Consider the following 19,149-nt stretch of genomic DNA (forward strand, 5'->3'; position numbering starts at 1 on the left):
TTTATTCCTCTACATATTTTTTGATGAATGCCAAAGTGGAAGTGTAAGAGTTAAGTAAGAAAAAGATAATCTAAATAATCTTAACTCTAAAACTAATCAAGAGAATTAATCAAACAATTGATCTTAGTCAAACATCTATTCTCTTGAATAATGTTACTATTTCATTTTATGCATATTTTTCCTAACTTTAATCCAGGTGGTTATTAAATAAAAAAAGGAGAGAATGTTGGTGCAATTGTACTAATAGTTCAACTCGGGTTTTGATGAATGACAAGTGAGTTAAATTAGGTCTTTATGTGATCTAATTATTTTACCAAGTGTGAAAGAGTTGACGATCTGGAAGATCTGACACTAGGCTAAAATCCAGCTAGGTCTGAGGATCTGATAGTTGGTGTGAAGTTCAGATAGGTCAAAGGGCCGACCTGATATCTGGCAGAAAGTCTTGTTGGGTTGGCGAACTTGACAACTGACATGAAGACCTAGTAGGTCAAGAGGCTAGTCAACAAACTGCAAGTTGATAAGCTAGGTAAGTCACGGGAGGAGAGTGACTCAGTGATGACGTGTTCCAGTTGAGGGACAGTAGGCATCGGTCTAGTTTAGGTCCATTTTGGATTCCTAAACTGAGACCTTGACTAGTTCCTAGTCTAGGAAGGGCAGTAGGTAATTATTATTACTCATTATTATTGTGCTAACACTTGTCTTGTAGGTTATTATTTAGTTTATTGGACTAATACATTTTACAGGGCAAGAAGAGCAAAAAAGTGTTGGGTGAACAGTACCCGAGGCGCCTTCAAGCATTGGAAGGCGCCTTGGCACTGTTCATGGAAGGAGCCTTCGGTGCATGGAAGGCGCCTTCGTTGCATAGAAGACGTCTTCAGCAGGATAAAATTCTGACCTCTTAGGCGATAAGGATCAGCTTTTTTCGGGATCAAGTTTTACACGTAAGGGGCTCCTTCAACCCTGTAGAAGGCGCCTTCCACAGCCTTTATAACTGCATCTCGACCAAATTAAACTTCAAAAAATGACTCATACACAAGCTTCTACGCGTCCGATTGAGATTCTGACTGCTCCAATTTTCTATTGTGACTCTGCTACAATGCTACTACACCTGTCTACCGCTGAGAAACCGCCTAAACACCGAACTTGAGCCGACCAACTCTGAAAAAAGTGTTTGGTAACTTTAATTCTGTACTTAATTATTGCAAAACGGATAAGTGTAGTGTGTTGCACTTGTTTCAACTTTTTTTTGTACTCGATTCCCTCTTCCAATGGTTCTGGAAGAGGTATTTTAGTAAATTATCATCAATAGGTCCACGGAACCTAGGTCTTGAAGTAGGAGTCACTGAGGACTCCAAACCACATAAAACTGACCATGTCTGTCTCTCTCTTCTTACTTTTTTTAAAAATTTATGTGCTTTTTCATTGCGTATTTTGTTTTCAAAATCTAAAAGAATAAGTTTTTCATAACCATGTGATTCACCCTCCGCCTTCTCACGAGCGACTCGATCTAACACATCTCTCCCAAATGTGAGGTCTTTAGGCCCACAGTAAAAATATCTGAATGTGTTAAACCAATAGAATATAAATAAATATTCGTACAAAAAATGAATGAGAAAAATGAGATTGTATGATGCAAAGCTTGACTAGTTGCACAAGGTTTTTTTTGCAAAGACTTGAAATTGACAATAAAGAGACATATTATCCTGTAATGAATGTTATTACTTTTCGTTATCTTATTGGTTTAGTAGCACAAAGAAGACTTCATATGCATATAATGGATGTCATTACAACATATGGGGCACTAGATAATGACATATATATGAAAGTCCTAGAAGAACTATAGATACTAGAAGGATACAATTCTTGAGAATTATTTATTATTATATTACGAAGATCTTTGTATGGTTTAAAATAATTTGGGCATATATAGTAAAATGTCTTTGTGAATATTTGTTCAAAGAGGGATATATAAATAACCATATTTGTCCATGCATTTTTATAAAAAGGTCCATATATAGTTTTATGATAAAATAATGTATATGTTGATGATTTAAATATTGTCAGCACCTCAAATGCAATAAATTATTTAAACAAATAATTTGGAATAAAATATCTTGGTAAAACTAAATTTTATCTCAGCCTATAATTAAGTATTTAAAGAAGGGGATTTTTATCCATCAATCAACTTATATTGAGAAAATTTTAAAATGATTTAATATGGATAACTCATAACCATTAACCAACCCAATGGGGATCACTTGATATACACAAGGATCCTTTCTTTTCTCAGGATGATAATGAGAAAATTCTTGGTTTTGTAGTATCATACTTAATTACAATTGGTGCTTTAATGCATGTTGCTAATAATACCCGACTTGCTATTGCTTTTGCTATAAATTTCTTAGCAATATATAGTTCCGCTCCAATCAGAATACATTGGAACAAAGTTAAATATATTTTTCAATATCTCAGAGGAACTATTAATTTGAGTCTATTTTATCCTCATGAGTCAAATACAAAATTAATTGGGTATGCAGATGCAAGGTACTTATTTGATCCACACAATGTTATGTCTCAATCAGATTATGTATTCATATATGGTGGAACAACGATATCTTGGAGATCTATGAAGAGACTATAACTGCTACTTCATCAAGTCATATTGAAATAATTGCAATCCACGAGGCAAGTCGTGAATGCGTCAGTTGAGGTCAATGATTTATCACATTCAAGAATATGTAGTTTTTTTTAATAAATAAGACTCCAACGATATTTATGAAGATAATGTAGCTTGTATAGCCCAATTAAAAAGTGGATACATCAAAAGCGATAGGACAAAACATATTTCAAAATTATTTTTCACACATTATCTACTACAAAGTGGAAATATTGATGTACGGATAATTTAATCAAGTGAGAATCTTGCAAATTTATTTACAAAAACATTATCAACTATAATATTTGAGAAATTGATTCATAAGATTGGAATGTGACATCCTAAAGATATTAAGTGATGACCGAAAGAGAGGGAGTGTAATATCAAAATATATATATAAGGAAGGATGCACTCTTAGCTTCTTCCTTCACTAAGGTTTTTTCCCCACTAGATTTTTCTTAATAAGATTTTAACTAGTCATATTCTTTATACAATAGACATCCAAGGACGAGTGTTCGATTACTCTTTATGATATGACAATTTTGATTTTGGGGTACAATTATGATCATTAAAGTTGGGATTGTCATATTAAATAGAGATGTTTTTTTTATTACTTCTAAAAGGCATATAAATAGGTATCTTTGTAATCTCATAATATATAAAAGAGAGAAATAAAATTATTCTTCTCTTATTCTCTTTAAATTTTTTTCCTATTGTTTCGATATTTTATTTCAATATCTTAATTATATTGTTATTGGAGATATAAAAGAGTTTGTTAATTTTATTTTGAATGATCTATCAAAAATTCAATACAAGTTAAACCTATAACTCTTTTGTATTTAATTAATTAGTTTGCATTTTAAAATTGTTTTTAAGTTGAATTTCTCGAGAAGATTCATTGTGATTATGATGTTGGTGGGATGTGGATGTTAACCTAACCCTAATAATTAATGAATAATTAAAGCATTACATTGCTAGTAATGATGTGTGTGTTGATTAATTTAGTGGAGAGTGAGAGAGGACCAAACCCTAAAAAAGTATCTCATTAATCATGGGGCTTTTGACAAAGTGAGATGAGACAAGAATAAGATGAAGTAGTTGATCAAATGTTTTATTTTAAATATAGTAGTTAAATTTTATAATTGTGTTATTTGCTAGTGCGACAACGATCTCAATATATTAAAAGTTGAATTATTTTCTATTATAAAATTGTTACCTCATTGTACTGTACATGTCGTTGTAGTATAGTGGTGAGTATTCCCGCCTGTCACGCGGGTGACCCGGGTTCGATCCCCGGCAACGGCGTTCTTTATTTTTTGCCACTCGAGACAGCACGCGTCACGTGCTTAATGATTATTTAGTCATGTGTCGAAGTTAAACGGGCCAAATGGCACGTGTTCCAGTGGATCGTGGGTAACCCTGTCGATCCATTTAGCTCAAAATTACAAATCACATCATTATTTCCCAAGGGAGCAAAATAGTGATTAAATTTAGTTCAGTTAATTCAGATTTTTTTTAAAAAAAATTCTGAATTATTCATTTCGATCTCCATTTTAAAATTCAAAAATCAATCAAATCGAATCAGTGTCAATTAATTATCAGACTTAACTCTCCAATATCAATCGACTTATATATAATAACAATCAACTGATAAAAACATTCAATTCACCGAATTAATTAATTTTATATCAATTCAATTTATTCGATTTTAATAATAAAGTTCAACCGGCTAAATTAATCTAAAAAATTCAATTTATCCGATTGCTTGGCCCTACATCGAGACACATTTATGTGGGTAAGAAAAGGTCAATTCATAGTTCACTTCTAATGAGCACACCACCTTTTTCAACTTGAAGTCATGTATGTCCCATAAGTTGATTAATTTTTCTATTATTGCAACCTTTTTTTCAACTTGAAGTCATGTATGACCCATGAACACTTTAATTTCTTAAAAAGAGGATCATGACAAACTCTGGGTTGGCACTCACTCACTTTGTTCCTTTTCTCCAATAAATCTGTTAGTTGCTACCAGTATTTAAAGTTGATACTAGATCATTTGCATTTATGGTTCAGCCCTGAACACACAATTTCAATAATGAATCAAATCAAGAACTTGTCATTTGCACCTGAATAGGCAACTAAATCTGCTGAACCAGTGAAATCACAAATGATTTTGCCTAGGTTATTAGCACAGATGCTAGTTGAAGACAGCTTGATACGGAGCATGGATAGTAAAAAAGCAGTATAGTGAAACCCACAAAGTAGCATGAACAAAGTAAAACACCTTCAGTCACAAACAATAAAATAGTTGCAGCGAGTTCCTTTGATGTATGTAAAAGAGGTATCATGCATACTTCCTCCGAGTAAAGGAGAAAATGTTGAAATGAAATGAGCACACAACCGATACATTTCAGCAATTGCAGGATCAATTTAGATAACGACGTAATACAGATTTCAACCTATATTGAAGCACCTAAAAACAGTACCTAGAAATGAAATAGAATTCGATGTACCTACTATCTAGCTCCCATCTCATTTATGGCTTTTTGTGGCTACTCTTTTTCAGCAGCTTCCCAAACTTGTTCAGCAAAGCTTTCTTTTTCTTTTGCTGCTGGTTTTTGGTTGGTGAGGTTGCTCCATTATCTGGGTTCTCAGCCTTTAGTTCGTAGCTTAAACCATCCATCTTTAAGTCTAAATCATCATCAACCGAGACATCCTCATGGTCCTTTTCTGATGATAAGTCCCTGGGCATTGTATCTGTTGGATCTTCTTCGTCATTTTGGTTTACCTTCTCATTCTCCTCTTTTGATTTTTTATCTTCCTCGTGGCCATTTTCATGCTTCCATAAAGCTGCCTCTGAATTTGGTCTTTCTTCTTGAGAAGTGTTTGACAGTAGGCTGTATTCCTTCTCATTCTTTGGTAGCTTATCTGATTCATCAGTTCTATTGGATTTGGTTTCCTCAAGTAATGAAGATAATTCTTGGATTTTCTGAAGGGCAGCTATTTCCCTGACCCGTAAATCATCATTTTCTTGAGTGATGCTTTGCAGCTCATTCTCCTTGTCCAACAACATTTCCTTGTATCGTAAAGTATCAGCCTTTACTTCTTCTACCATTTTGTAGGCTGTAGTAGCAGCAGATTCAGCTTGTGCCAGTTTGTTTAACAACTCCACCCCATCTGCCTTTGCTGCTTGAGCTTCTTGCTCTGATAATTTGAGTAAATCAACCACTTTTTCCATCCCGACCTTGAGCGAAGCAATTTCATCTTCTGATTTCTTGATAGCATTAATAAAATTAAGTTCCTTTGTTCCCCACTCAGTGCTGAAATTGCTATTTTCAGTTTCAAATCTTTCAACATTTTTCTTGAGGCACACAATTTCATATCTTGCTTCATCAAGCATGACTTCGTACCTTTCTTCAGTGTTTTTGATTTCTGAATTTAATTGCTCAGTCTGAAACTTATAATCTTCGATTTCAGATTGCTGTGACAAAAGCTTTTCTTGATTTTCTCTGGATTCAGTAGACATTTCATGCAATGCTGCAGCTAAACCTTCCATTGCTTTTTTGATGTTTTCTCCTTCATCTTTGCTGGCATTAAGCTCGTCAGTGAGTTTACTCCTCTCCACCAACAGTCTCTCAATTTCTGAAGCAGAAACATTGTAATTGTCAAGTGCTTGGGACCTCTGTTCTTCCACTTTTGCAAGCTCAGTTTTTAATAGCTCAACTGTCTTCCCCAAGGTTATTATTTCTTGCTGTGATAAACCAAGCTTCTTATCTGATTCTTTGAGATCCATTTTGTAGCTTGCCACCTCAATCTCCATAGATTCCATCTTCCCTTTAAGAACAGCAATTTCAGTTTCAGCATCTTGCAACAATGCTGTGCCCTCTTCCATTTTTTTCTTTGTGATCGCAAGAGATTCAATTGCATATTTCTCAGACTGATAGGATTCATTTAGCCTATTTTTTAAATATGCTACCTCCTTTGCCAACTCATCAACTTGCTTAAATGTATCTGATTCAGTCTTTTTTGCATCAGTCAACTCCAATTTAAGTCGTTCAACCAATGCTTCCATCTCCCGTAATCTCTCTTCAGCTGACTTCGCTCTTTCAAGTTCAAGTTGCAAAACACCAATTTCAGCATTCAACTTCTTAATCATCTCTGCAGCTTCTTTGTTCACATCATCCAGCTTGGAATCGAGCAAGGACTTTAAATGGCTCACTTCTCTCGCCAGCACCTCCATCTTCTCTCCATTCATTTCAGCAGTTTTCTTTGCGTTATTCGCTTCGCTCAAGGCAGACTTCTTCTCACCAATGGCATTCTCAAGTTCAAGCTTCAGCTTCTGGAGTTCTTGAGTCACACGAAGCAGCGCCGAGGCATCCATCGTATGTCGCTTTTGAATGCTTTCGAGTTCACTTTGAAACTCACTCTCCCTTTTTTGTGAAGCTGCAATGGCTGCTTGCTCCAGTTCATCAGCACGGAATTTCTCAATCTCCAAGCTCTCATCAACCTTGTTCTTAGCAGCAATTGCCTCTTGGAGCTTCTCATTTACCTCATCAGCCAATCTCTTAGTTTCTTCCAGCTCTTTAATGGCATCAATCTTCTCCTTCTCCTTAAAAGCCAACTGCTCCCTTGCTGTCCTCAAGTCTTCCTCAACAACTACCAACTTCAACTGCAGCTCTGAATCTTTCGATGCCCTTTTTTGCTTCTATAATCAAAATCTAAATTTTAGACCCCCAATACAAATCAGCAAACTAAAGAAGGCCCTCAAATAGTACATGATTCTCATTTTACTTACTTCAGGAATTGTACTGCTTTTGATAGGCGGTGTCGGTGGCTTCGACTCTGCTGATTTTGGTGATCGCTCAATCGAAGAACGCAGCTTTGGCACCGGCGAGGATGACTTTGGCAGGGGAGAGGATGACTTCGCCATGGGAGATGGCGATCCAGAGTCCGACTTGGAAGAACCATTTCTAGTTGTTTTGGTAACCTTGGGGGTCGGTGGTGTAGCCTTGCCATTCGAAGCCTCCGAGGAGCTGGATCTGCATAAATCAGAATAATCTTAGTTTTTTTTTTCACATTCATACAACCTAACAAACCTGCTAAGCACCACAAATCACAATGCAAGATAAAACAGAAACAAATCATTCTAACAAGTACAAAAAAAAACCTAAAAGAACATTCGGATAAATTTACCACGAACAGGTAGATCTACCATCCACACAGAGCATCAATTACAGCAAAAAGGGAAAAAAAAACAAAGGAATAGGAGAAAGGTGTCATCTTCAGACTAAAACTTAAGCTAAATATAAAGTAAAACCCTAAAAAAACAAGTGTTCTTCCAGATCTAGTAAAAAGAGGATGCTTACTTGGATTTGGAGTGCAACATTGTAGGCCGAGGAGACGGAGGCGGAGCTGGTGAATGCCACCAAAGGGAGAGCCGAGTAACAAAGATAGGGTAGGGCAGCGGGCGGCAGCAGACCAGAGCACAGAGGAATGGAGTGGAGAGGCCAAGGCAAAGCTACAAACAGCAGAGCTGGGCAGGTTAGTAATTATATCGTTCTCTCTCTCTCTCTCCCAAAAAGACGACAATTACAAATAACACCCTATGAATAATATAAATTCCCATTTCACCCTCTAAAATTTACGATACCTTTACAAAATACCCTTTTAAAAACTATTAAAGTACTCTTTCTTTAGAGTATTTAAAATCTTGTTGTGCATACGGTTTTTCACCAAGGAAAATAATATTTTTGAAAATGATAAGGAGTAAAATGGAAAATACTTGTCCCATGATCTTTTTCAGTTAGAGCCCACAAGAAGTGGATTTTAAGTTGGAAGATAAAGAGAGATCTTATTTATGTTTTAATAAAAAAATAAAAAATAAAAAATATTGAATGAGGTCAATCAAAATAAGATAAAGGTCCCATGATTCATATGGGCAGGGCAACCACATGACAGCAATCATTAGCCTTTATATTATATATATATTTATATATTTAAAATAAGACATAGAGGGTAGAAATTATCAAATGGCATATTTATAGGTGTCAACAAGTCTTATTTGTGTTAATAACAACCTTAGTGCTATTTTTTTTTTTGAGCCCTCGACTAGATGACTATGTGATGCAGGGAGGATTTAATTTTGCAAAGGACATAATTTTTAATTTGGGAATTTGATTTTATTACGTGTAAAATTTAAAAATCTATATTTTTATTATCTGAGAATATCTACGATTCAAATTCCATCGTTTAAATATTTTTATTATTTTTAGTAATTTTTATATTATGATATTTAGGAAATTTTTTTTTGCATTTATAGTTTTTAGGGATTAGAAATTATCTATATCTCTTGATTTATTAATTTATGTCAATTACGATTTTTTTTTAAGGTTTGTTTGTTTTCTTTGTAAAATTATAATTGAGGTATAAATTTTAGTATTTCTTTCTTGTTTAAGTCTTAGAGGCAGTGTCTATATAATACTTGTCATATGAGGAATCTTGAGCTAGTATTAGCAAGGTTTCTTTGTTTTTGTCATTCTTTAGCCAAGATAATCATAATCCTATTTAGCGTTACTATGATGTAATGATAGTATGTTTATGTAGCCTCTCAAGTATTTATAACATTTTACTATAGTGAAATGATAAATTTGAAATGTTGAAAAGTACTTTCAGATTTATTTTGATATATTATGAAATTAATTTTTTTAATTGAGAAAATCATCATGGAACTTTGACTATGAAGCAATAAATTATTAGCATTTTTTTATTTATCTTAATGTTGGATGAAAAAATTTAATGTTGGATGAAAAAATTTGGTAGGATCGGTTCATCATCTCCCTAATAAATCAGTTTATAAAATTGGATATCTGGGTTTGAGATTACAAAACTCATGATGGGTGAATAACATTTTGTGATGCAGAGATAAATTAATAATATTTCATCAGGATGTTTGTTATACTAGTTTAAATTAAATAATGAAAGTGGTGGGGGACCAAAATGCTTTTTGTGACATCCCACTCCTTGTGCTGCTTGTTCTTGCCTGCATGTTTGCTTGTGTGTTTGGATTTATATATATATATTTTTCACTCCTCGGCTACGCTACTGGTTCTTGCCTGCATGTTTGTTTGTTTGGATTTATATATATATATTTTTTTTCAAAAAACAATAGGGATGATGCAGCGAGATAAGAAAGATCTTATTTGGTACGAGTTACTTATCACGATTTAGATTAAAATTAAGATGATCAATATCAGAATTTAAACAAAACTCGACTGTATCAAAAGATAAGATATTTTTATTTTATTTTCTTCTCATTTAATGATACATGAAATATTCTATTTAATTCTCTTTACTTTATTAATTATCAATCATTTTCTCATTTATCATTTTATCGATTCATTATATGTATAATGCTAACGTCATTCTCCGAGCTAGACAGGTGATCCTCTCAACTCGGACTTCTAGCCCGCTTAGTTTGTTTTCCTATCGACCGGATTAACTATACTTGTTTACTCAAATGATCGATCGGACAATAATCTTTTCGATCGGCCGATGAACCTCTTCTTGCTGGGATACAGCTGAGCCTTGCTTAAGTCCTGATGTTGACCGTCTTAATTTTGACCTACACCGTGACAATTGACTTATGTCAGATAAACTCTTCTTTATCACCGCATCAAGTATGCTAAGAAAGCCTAGCTGCCGCAACTATATATATATATATATATGCCGCAGCGAGGCTTTCTTAACATTATTCTCCAACCAAGTGAAGTGTTAGAGACTAAGGCCATGAACTACCAATGGAACCATCATTCCACGAGGATGAAGAAGAACCACAGCAAGGGTAGAAAGAACAATGGATCGACAAATATGATTTCGGTGATACTCGTTTACTTGTTCCATGAGAAGCACTGAAACTTTCCAACGAAATCTGAACAAAACTCAGTATTGAAGGAATAAACTGAGCACAAGGAACACTCAGTTTTCAAGGTCTAAATCAGGACGATTACAATGGAATAAAAAGATTAAGTTAAGCATCAACTATTCTGATTGACTAGCAAAGATATGATTTGGATCTTTTCAAAGTAAAAAAAAAAATGCAATTAAAGAACTGGTTTTCTTGAGGAATTCTCACCATAAAACTCAGCAGCACAATAATAAAATCATAATTACTCGAGAGTTCATTTGCATCATGCAACTTCATGAATTTAATCAGATTGTTATCTGCGGTCTTATTCCTTAAAGAGATCAAGAGAAACAAGAGACCAAACCTGATAGAAAAATGATACTGGAATTGTGAGCATAATCTCTCGTTGCTTCACAATATCTTCATGGTTGTTTTTGCCAATAAATTTAATAATTTAATAAATTGGGATATTCAGATTCACATTACAAAAATGAAAAGAAATGTGATCAGTTTTTGCTCACAAACTTACACAAGCAATCAATTTTCATGTCAATATAACAGAGTTTAGTAGAATCGCTTCAACTGTCGAGTTGGATCTCAATAGTGTGGCCAACTCTTTAGCCTCACAATACTTTTGATCAACAAACAATCGTCTCTAGTGGGTCATGTGTGAGCATTTCGAATGTACCAAGTTATTAAGGACCTAGAATGAATAGTGAGAGCTTGCCTTTGATAAGTCCAACTCGGGCAGTTAAATGCACTGGCGGAGACATCCATTGATGCCGAGAATGTTGGAACAATCCTCAACCTCCAGTAGTCGGTGTCTACTGAGAAATATTCATTCGACAGTATCCACACACATGCACAAAATCTAAGGCCTTGCTACACACGGAAAGGATATTACTAAGCTCTTGCAGGTAATTGCTGCTTCACATTTCAAAGGAGATTTATACCCATTTCAAGTGTCACAAACCACTTTCTATACCATCTGCTACAAGCAAATTGGAATGAAAGATCCAACTTTTAAGGAAGACACAGTTGATCTAAATAATTACAATCACATAGAAAGAATAATTTAAGCATCAACTTTCATGATTGAATAACAATGATTTAAATCAAGAAAAAGTATTGTTATTCATGCAATTAAAGATTGGTTTGCTTGTGAAATTCATAAAATTATTTTTGCTCAAGCGACACACTTGTTCCACCCAATATTGATCTGTTCATCAAACACACCGAACAATAGGAAAAATGGAGTCTACAAGTATTTACACATGGTTTAATCAGAAGGAAAACTCATTTTGACCAACTTATCAAGTTCAAGCTCTATGAAATTATATTGTGGATCATGATAAATCTTACGAAGTATCTAAAATCACTATAATTTGAGATAGCTCTACTGTTAAGTCAATGGCTACTGAGTCAGCTCTGCCACATCAGCTTAGGTAGACCAAATCACCATGAAAAAGGCTAAAATCTTAAGCTAAGACGAGGTAAAAGATAAAAGTAAAGATCTTTTCAAAGACAAACTAACTTGTTCTTGATTTAAAAGATGACACTAGAACTCTCATTCATAATCTTTTTGAAGCTGAAGGAACAAAAATATTTCATGTCAGACTCAAACAGACAATTTGAAAATGTGTGCTTACTCAATAAAGTCATGTATGTCGTAGATAATTTGTCATGCTGTCTTCTGGATTACGGTAGTTCACGAATCTTATATCAATTTGGCATATTCGAGCAAAAAGATGCTCATGTAGGTGGATTATGAAGGGTATGAATGGATGAAACACATGTTTCAGACAAGTTCATTCTAGAAGTAGTATGTCTCTATACCAAGCTTTACAGTGAAGAATACAATGTTTTTTTTCTGAAATTATAACAGCCGTAATACATTGCATGCATGGTTTGAAACAATTTTTACACTTCAAAGAGAGTACGAGCCATTATGCATTTGCAAGTAAAACTTGCTTGAAGAAATGGCTCCACTTCTTTGTAGTTTATGTCTCTCAGCAAACTAGGCAACTTGGTTTTCAACTAATTCCAAGCATGCTACAAGTTACTGAAAAGTATCACTCTAAGTCTGATCAATTTGTTTGTTGCTATAGCTTTCAAGTTCTCAAGGAATTTACAGCCCTATTTCTACAGACTAAGAATAAGTGCACAACAAATAGAAAATGATATAATTAAGACGTAAATAAATTTTTTACTGTGCGTAATACAATTGAAGCATGGGATGATTAATTGGCTGTTTCCTTCAGCATGAAGAGAAAGCTTGATGGATCAATTGGACTTCGAAGGCAAGACTGCAATCAATGGCAAGCTTGGAGGCTGGGTGATTGGATCTCTTCTGCTAGGTAACTAACTTATTTTTGAATTACAAATTTCAGTCATTGAATCCTGAGGAAGAGGATCAGTATTTTATTTGAAAACAAAATTATCAGTTAACCAATGAATAACATTTCAATAATACAAAATCAATCTGAAGGCGCTCTTTACTCACACAAGATATTGACAGACCATAGACGCACGGCTTCTTGTTCTCAAGAAAAAGGAACCTGTGAAATGTTTACTTGGAAAAATCAGATATCTTTAACATGAATATAAAAGAGGCTTACATATCATACATGAATTTTATGTTTAGCTATTTTGGTTTCACTGTTAAGTCAAAAAAAAAAAAAAATGACCCAGTTATACTGGCAAGTGGCATTTCAGCTAACTTCCTCAGAACATGGGAAAAAGAGTAAAATTCCATTCTGGTGACATTCATTCTGTGTTTTCCTATTCTGTGTGTGTGTGTTTTTCATCCCAGTTAATGAAGCAAGTAAAATTTCAAGTAATTCTTCTAAAATATTATGTCAAAAACAGATGACAAATTACCCTGTCATGACCGGCCCCAAGCCAAGATAAAGGAGGAGGATTGCGTTAGGTTGCTAGTCAGCGTTAGACTATGGCAAAAAGGAAAATACAAAAAAAAAAAACCTTCATCCTTAAGATTCAATTTTTTTCAATTGGATTTATGATTACATAGAACCAAATATTCCTAAATGTAGAACATCATAAGAAGGATTAGCAACATTAGAAATTCTAGATTTGAAATCATTCAGTGTTTTGGGGTTCTCCTACTTATGCGAGCCATATTTTGGATGTCCTTTCCCACATTATTCCACTATATTCCAAATTAAGAGGTTTGGATGCTAGCTTCCATATGTAAGCTTGATATAATCTCAAGAGCAACAATCAGGTTTGTGCTTCCCTATATTGCAATTGCATAGACTAGTCAATATTTATGAAGTTATGAGCTTTGTCAGATAGGCACCATTAAAGGATCGCAACAATTTGAAAGTACAGGCAAGAAAATAGTGGTTAACACTAATAAGTAGAATTGATTAAAAAAAAAAAAAGGGAATTAAGCCATAATGCATCCTTCCAAATTTCACATGCAATAGGAATCATTCATTGAGCATCAACTTTGGTGATAAATAGTAAATACTAATCAGTTTCTCTTAACAAAATAATCGTGTTCAAATTGCTTTGTTGACAGAATGGAAAAAAGAAAATATACATAAGCACAAGAATAAAAGGCTAAAAAGGCCAATAGAGATGGGATTATGATTTCTAATTACTACCTGTTCAATTTGAGGCCATGAAAAGCACCAGAATGTTGTAGGACATTAAGTTTGCATTTGTAGTAACCATCTTTACTAAGTGGTGTTGTTATAGATCCTCATTGTATACCAGGTCGGGTGAAACCCATTACGATACATTGCTTCCATCCATCTCTCAGCTTCTCTTCTTTTACCTAGTTTGCAGAAACCATGGACTAGAATGTCAAAACTCCATCTGTTTGGCTCAAAACCTTTTCTGGACATCTTATGAAACAACTGACAGGCAAAATCTATTCTCCCTTCCTTACACATGCCCCGCATTAACATATTGTATGTAAAAACATCAAGCGGAAAGAATCTTTCAAGCAATTCATCTAACTTATCAATACTATCGTTTATTCTGATTCCACCAGCAAATGCCATAACAAGATGGTCAATAATTGATCTTGAAGATACTTGAGTTTCCCCACTCACTGCTCCTGCATTGTTACTCTCTCTTGACTGAATCCAGGCCCATAGAAGATCCCGACTCTTAAGTGTGTGCAAAATTAACACATTGCACAAGAATGCAGAAATTGGGCGGCCAGTTTCAAGGAAGTCCTCGATAACTTTCACAAGAGTATGGTAATCCTTGTTAGAAGATAATTCAAGAACAAGATCTTCATAACATTGGAGACTTGGAATGAACCCCTTTACTCTTGCCTCCTTCCAGAACATCACAGCTTGCTCTACCTTCCCAGCTTCACAAAGACCAGTTATAAATATATTGTAAAACTTGGTACTAGGTTCATGCTGGTTGCACATGTAGTTGAAGAAATTAAATGCATCGCCTATCTGTTTGCTCTTCAGATAACTGTTGAGGATGAGAATACTAGTATCAATACTGGGTTCGATCCCTGCTTTCTGCATCATGTTGTACAGTTCCCTTGCCATATCGGGCTTTTTAGCATGTGCTGCTCCATCAATGAAGTAGTTGTAGCATGTCCTTTTATCTAATTCCAGGCATTCCAATTGCCTGTTTAATAGGCCAACAACCTCATTAAGCTTGCCCATTTCACATAAGCAACAAACAACAGACCTGTAAAGACTTTGACTTGGAATATGACCAAACTCTTGCATCTCAAGTATGAGCTGCGGAAGCACATCAACCTGCCTCAATAAGATAAATGCCTGGATCAAATTAACATATGTAGACTTGTAGCGTCCCAACATACTGGCATCCTCTCCGCTAACTATCTTGGGTATCAGGCAAGCCTCTTCTAGATTCCCAGCTTTAAACAATGCTGACATATACCTAGCAAAAACAACAGGCAAAGGTTTCACATCCTTCTGAAGAGCACCAACAAGCAGCTTATTCACCTTATCAAGCCTTCCCTCTTGGCAAAGAAAGTTAGCAAGAACATTGAAAGTCCGCTTCCCAGGGAAGCGCCCCTGTCGCATGGCATCCTCCAATATCAAGCAGACATCATCCACATTTCCCCCACGACACAAAGCATTGATCAGATGATCATAGACCCGTGAACTTGGATTGATGCCAAGGTCCCGTCTAGAGTTATACAAGAACAGGGCAACATCCACCATCCCCGCCTTGCAGAAGAAGCAGAGAGCTGAGTTCATAGTCAGCCGGTGAGGTGCAATACCCTCTTCGATCATTTCAACAAGCACGTTGTAGACATCCTCAAGTCGGTTCTGCTCCAAAAGTCTGAAGACCAACTCGCTGTAATGGAAGCTCTCAGGGAAGTAGTCCTCCGAGAACTTCTTGCTCACTAAAAATTCTAGCACGGCATCAAGCTTTCCCGCATCAACAAGGTTTCCAATCCAGACACCGTAAACTTCGGTGAAACCGAACTCATCAACTATCCTTCCTGCATCTTCAAATTTCCCTTTCCGGCAATAGGCTTGGACAACGGTTCCTACCATGTGACTTGCAGCGGTGCGGGAATTAATCACTGGAGAAGCAGCAAGCTCGCGGAGGCGAGTCTCAGCATTGGCAAGCAGCCCTTGGCAGCAGAGGCTCTTAAGTTGGATACAGGCAGACACAGGGCCAGCAATACCGCGCTCAGACATTTCGCTACTGAGGTCGTCGGCCAAGTCAAAGAAGGAGGCCTCGACGAGGGAGTTGAGGAGGACATGGTAGGAGAAAGGATGGAGGTCGAGGCCGAAAAACCGCATCCGAGCGAAGAGCTGGAGCGCCTGCTCCGGTTTGCCGGCGACCGCATAGCCAACCACAAGTGTGTCATGGAAGCGTGGGGTGGGGCCGACGGAGCCACCATGGAGGAAGGGATGACGGCGGAGCTCGGGCGATGCGGAGGAGAAGACGCGAAGCCAGTCGATGACGACGGAGGCAAGCTGTGCCTTGGAGAGGAGACGGAAGACGGCGTGGTAAGTTCCGCGAGAATGAAAGTAAGGGAACTGGCGTCCAGCCCAGTCGAAGAAGCGAAGCCGCAGGAGGAGCAGGGCCCTCCTGGTAGCGGAGGTGACGAAGGGGTGAGGGCGGTGGCGGAGGAAGTTGACGACGAGGGATTCAGAAAGAGGGATGCGGAGGGAGGCGAGGGAGGAGTGGAGGGATCCATCGTCGGGAGAGGACTCGAGGGCGGCGTAGATCCGGTCGAGGAGGGAGAGCGGGACGGTGCCCAGTCGGAACCAATTTCCGACGGCGGAAGCGATCTCAGACGAGCTGGGGAAGGCGTCGGGAGGCCGCTCGTTGAGCGGATCGAACAGGGGGAGGAAAGGGGGAGAGGCCGACGGCGAGGAGGTGGCGGACGAGGTGGAGAAGAGGAGGACCGAGGAATATCGAAGAGGAGTCCAAGGACGGACGGGGGAAGAGGAAGAGGACGAGGGTTTGGGGAGTAGGAGGAGGCGGCGGAGGCGGAGGGACATATCAAAGAGCTGCGGCAGTGGAGGATGTGGTTCGGCGGCGCCGCGGACGAGGTTTAAGTTTAAGGGCGTCGTCACCGCCGACCCAGCCCGTGCTAAATCCATCGCGCGGGTCAACCGATCCGTGCCGAGGCAACTACGTTGGGTGAATTCGTGATTATCTTTTATTTAAAATTATGAATAATAAATAATAATTAATAAGTAATACATATATTTATATTCAAAAATTTTAATTTTAAAATTATAAAAAAAAACCACTCTTTTTATATTCGGCAATTTACCAAAGGACGCACTTGAAAATCTGAATTTACCAAAAGGCGTACATTACTTTGGTATTTATCAAAGAGCGCACTTTTTTAAAAGCATTTCCTATTTTACCCTCATGATAATTTGACTTTTTCTATTATTTTTCTTTTCTTAATTATATAGAAATAACATTAGTCAATCTTTAATCACATTTTAATACATTTGAAAAAGTTAAAATAAATAATGGATACCATATTTGGACTCCTTGCAATTTTAGAAATCCATAGGAACTGAAATGGGTGCAATCGGAGCTTTCTAGGTCGATCAGTGGGTTTCGGTCAAAATTCACTGATGGACCTAGAGAACTCCGATTGCACCCATTTCAGTTTCTATGGATTTCTAAAATTACAAGGAGTTCAAATATGGTGTACATTATTTATTTTGACTTTTTATAGATGTTAACAAGTAAAATCAAAGAATCGGCATAAAAGCCCACGTTGGGCCTGATATGGAATCATATCAGACCCACGCCTGATATCATTCCATATCCGGCCCACGTTGGGCCTGATTTGAATCCATATTAGGCCCAACGTGGGCTTTTATGTCGATTCTTTGATTTTGCTTGTTAACATCTATAAAAAGCCAAAATAAATAATGGACACCATATTTGAACTTCTTGAAATTTTAGAAATCCATAGAAACTGAAATGGGTGCAATCGGAGCTCTCTAGGTTCATTAGTGGGTTTTGACCGAAACCCACTGATCGACCTAGAAAGCTCCGATTGTACCCATTTCAATTTCTAAAATTACAAAAATATGGTGTCATAAATGTTAGCCCAATGGGAGGTTAAAACCCTAAATCTCTCTTTATTTTTTTTTTTTTTATTTTTGTTGTTGTTACTTGCCATCTCCCACAAGGCCCACGTGGGCTCGATATGGGAGATATCAGGCCAAGAAGCTTCATCTTCAACGAAAGCAACAAAAAGGAAAAAGAAAGAAAGAGATATTTAGGATTTTTCAAAACCTCTCGTCCAGGAGTGCCAAAAATAATAATGGACACCATATTTTCACTTGTAATTTAGAATTATAAAATGGGTCAACTTTCAGATCGATCGGTGGGTTTGGCCAAAACCCATGGACCCAGAGCTCCACCCATTTCGCTTATGGATTTCTAAAATTGCAAAGAGTTCAAATATGATGTTCATTATTTATTTTGCTTTTAGATGTTAACAAGCAAAAGCAAAGAATCGACAAAAGTCCATTGGGCCCGATATGGACTCAAATCAGGCCCACGTGGGCATGATATGGAATGATATCGGGTCCATATAAAAAAGCTCACGTTGGGCCCGATATGATTCCATATCAGGTCAACGCTTTATGCCGATTCTTTGATTTTGCTTGTTAACATCTATAAAATAAATAAAGTGACAATTTGAACTCCTTGTAAATTTAGAAATCCATAGAAACTGAAATGAGTGCAATCGGAGCTCTCTAGGTCCATCAGTGGATTTTGACCGAAACCCACTTATCGACCTAGAAAGCTCCGATTGCACTCATTTCAGTTCCTGTGGATTTCTAAAATTACAAGGAGTCCAAATATGGTGTCCATTATTTATTTTGGCTTTCTTCGAATGTATTAAAATGTGATTAAAGATTGACTAATGTTATTCCTATATTCTGCCGACAGAGGAGAGAGAGAAGTGAGAGAAATATAATGAAGAAAAGAAAAACGATAGAAAAAGTCAAATTATCAGGAGGGTAAAATAGGAAATGCTTTTAAAAAAGTACGCTCTTTGGTAAATATCAAAGTAGTATACGCCTTTTGGTAAATTCAGTTTTTCAAGTGCACCTTTTGGTAA

General features: G+C 36.6%; 2 protein-coding genes and 1 non-coding gene across 4 annotated transcripts; 1 reads left to right on the forward strand and 2 right to left on the reverse strand.

The window, feature by feature from the left end:
• The first annotated feature begins 3,889 nt into the window (after positions 1 to 3,889).
• TRNAD-GUC lies at positions 3,890 to 3,961 on the forward strand. Its single transcript has one exon. It is a non-coding gene; the product is annotated as a tRNA-Asp (tRNA).
• Positions 3,962 to 4,946: 985 nt separating this feature from the next.
• On the reverse strand, positions 4,947 to 11,336 carry LOC121991608 (WEB family protein At3g02930, chloroplastic-like). Its single transcript, XM_042545593.1, has 5 exons — positions 11,287 to 11,336; positions 10,451 to 10,583; positions 8,023 to 8,174; positions 7,452 to 7,695; positions 4,947 to 7,361 (listed from the first exon to the last, which is right to left on the reverse strand). Exons 1-5 carry the CDS (start codon positions 11,334 to 11,336, stop codon positions 5,193 to 5,195), a joined length of 2,748 nt encoding a protein of 915 aa, XP_042401527.1. The 3' UTR covers positions 4,947 to 5,192.
• Positions 11,048 to 17,172, reverse strand: LOC121989740 (pentatricopeptide repeat-containing protein At1g71210, mitochondrial-like). 2 transcript variants are annotated; one of them, XM_042543957.1, is made up of 3 exons: positions 14,189 to 17,172; positions 13,063 to 13,117; positions 11,048 to 12,959 (listed from the first exon to the last, which is right to left on the reverse strand). In XM_042543957.1, exon 1 carries the CDS (start codon positions 17,147 to 17,149, stop codon positions 14,264 to 14,266), a length of 2,886 nt encoding a protein of 961 aa, XP_042399891.1. In that variant the 5' UTR covers positions 17,150 to 17,172; the 3' UTR covers positions 11,048 to 12,959; positions 13,063 to 13,117; positions 14,189 to 14,263. The 2 variants fall into 2 exon arrangements, with proteins under 2 accessions (XP_042399891.1, XP_042399890.1); XM_042543956.1 differs by having other exon boundaries at positions 11,052 to 13,117.
• Positions 17,173 to 19,149: the final 1,977 nt, after the last annotated feature.

This window comes from Zingiber officinale, chromosome 6B (genome assembly GCF_018446385.1).
Source record: "Zingiber officinale cultivar Zhangliang chromosome 6B, Zo_v1.1, whole genome shotgun sequence".
Classification (NCBI taxonomy): domain Eukaryota; kingdom Viridiplantae; phylum Streptophyta; class Magnoliopsida; order Zingiberales; family Zingiberaceae; genus Zingiber; species Zingiber officinale.

Coding starts and splice junctions, on each gene's coding strand:
- LOC121991608 (XM_042545593.1), bottom strand. CDS start 11,336: ATGGATGTCTCCGCCAGTGCATTTAACTGCCCGAGTTGGACTTATCAA. Junction 8,175..10,450: donor GTGGAATGATGGTTCCATTG/GTAGTTCATGGC, acceptor TGCTGTTTGTAG/CTTTGCCTTGGCCTCTCCAC. Junction 7,696..8,022: donor ATGTTGCACTCCAAATCCAA/GTAAGCATCCTC, acceptor TGATTTATGCAG/ATCCAGCTCCTCGGAGGCTT.
- LOC121989740 (XM_042543957.1), bottom strand. CDS start 17,149: ATGGATTTAGCACGGGCTGGGTCGGCGGTGACGACGCCCTTAAACTTA.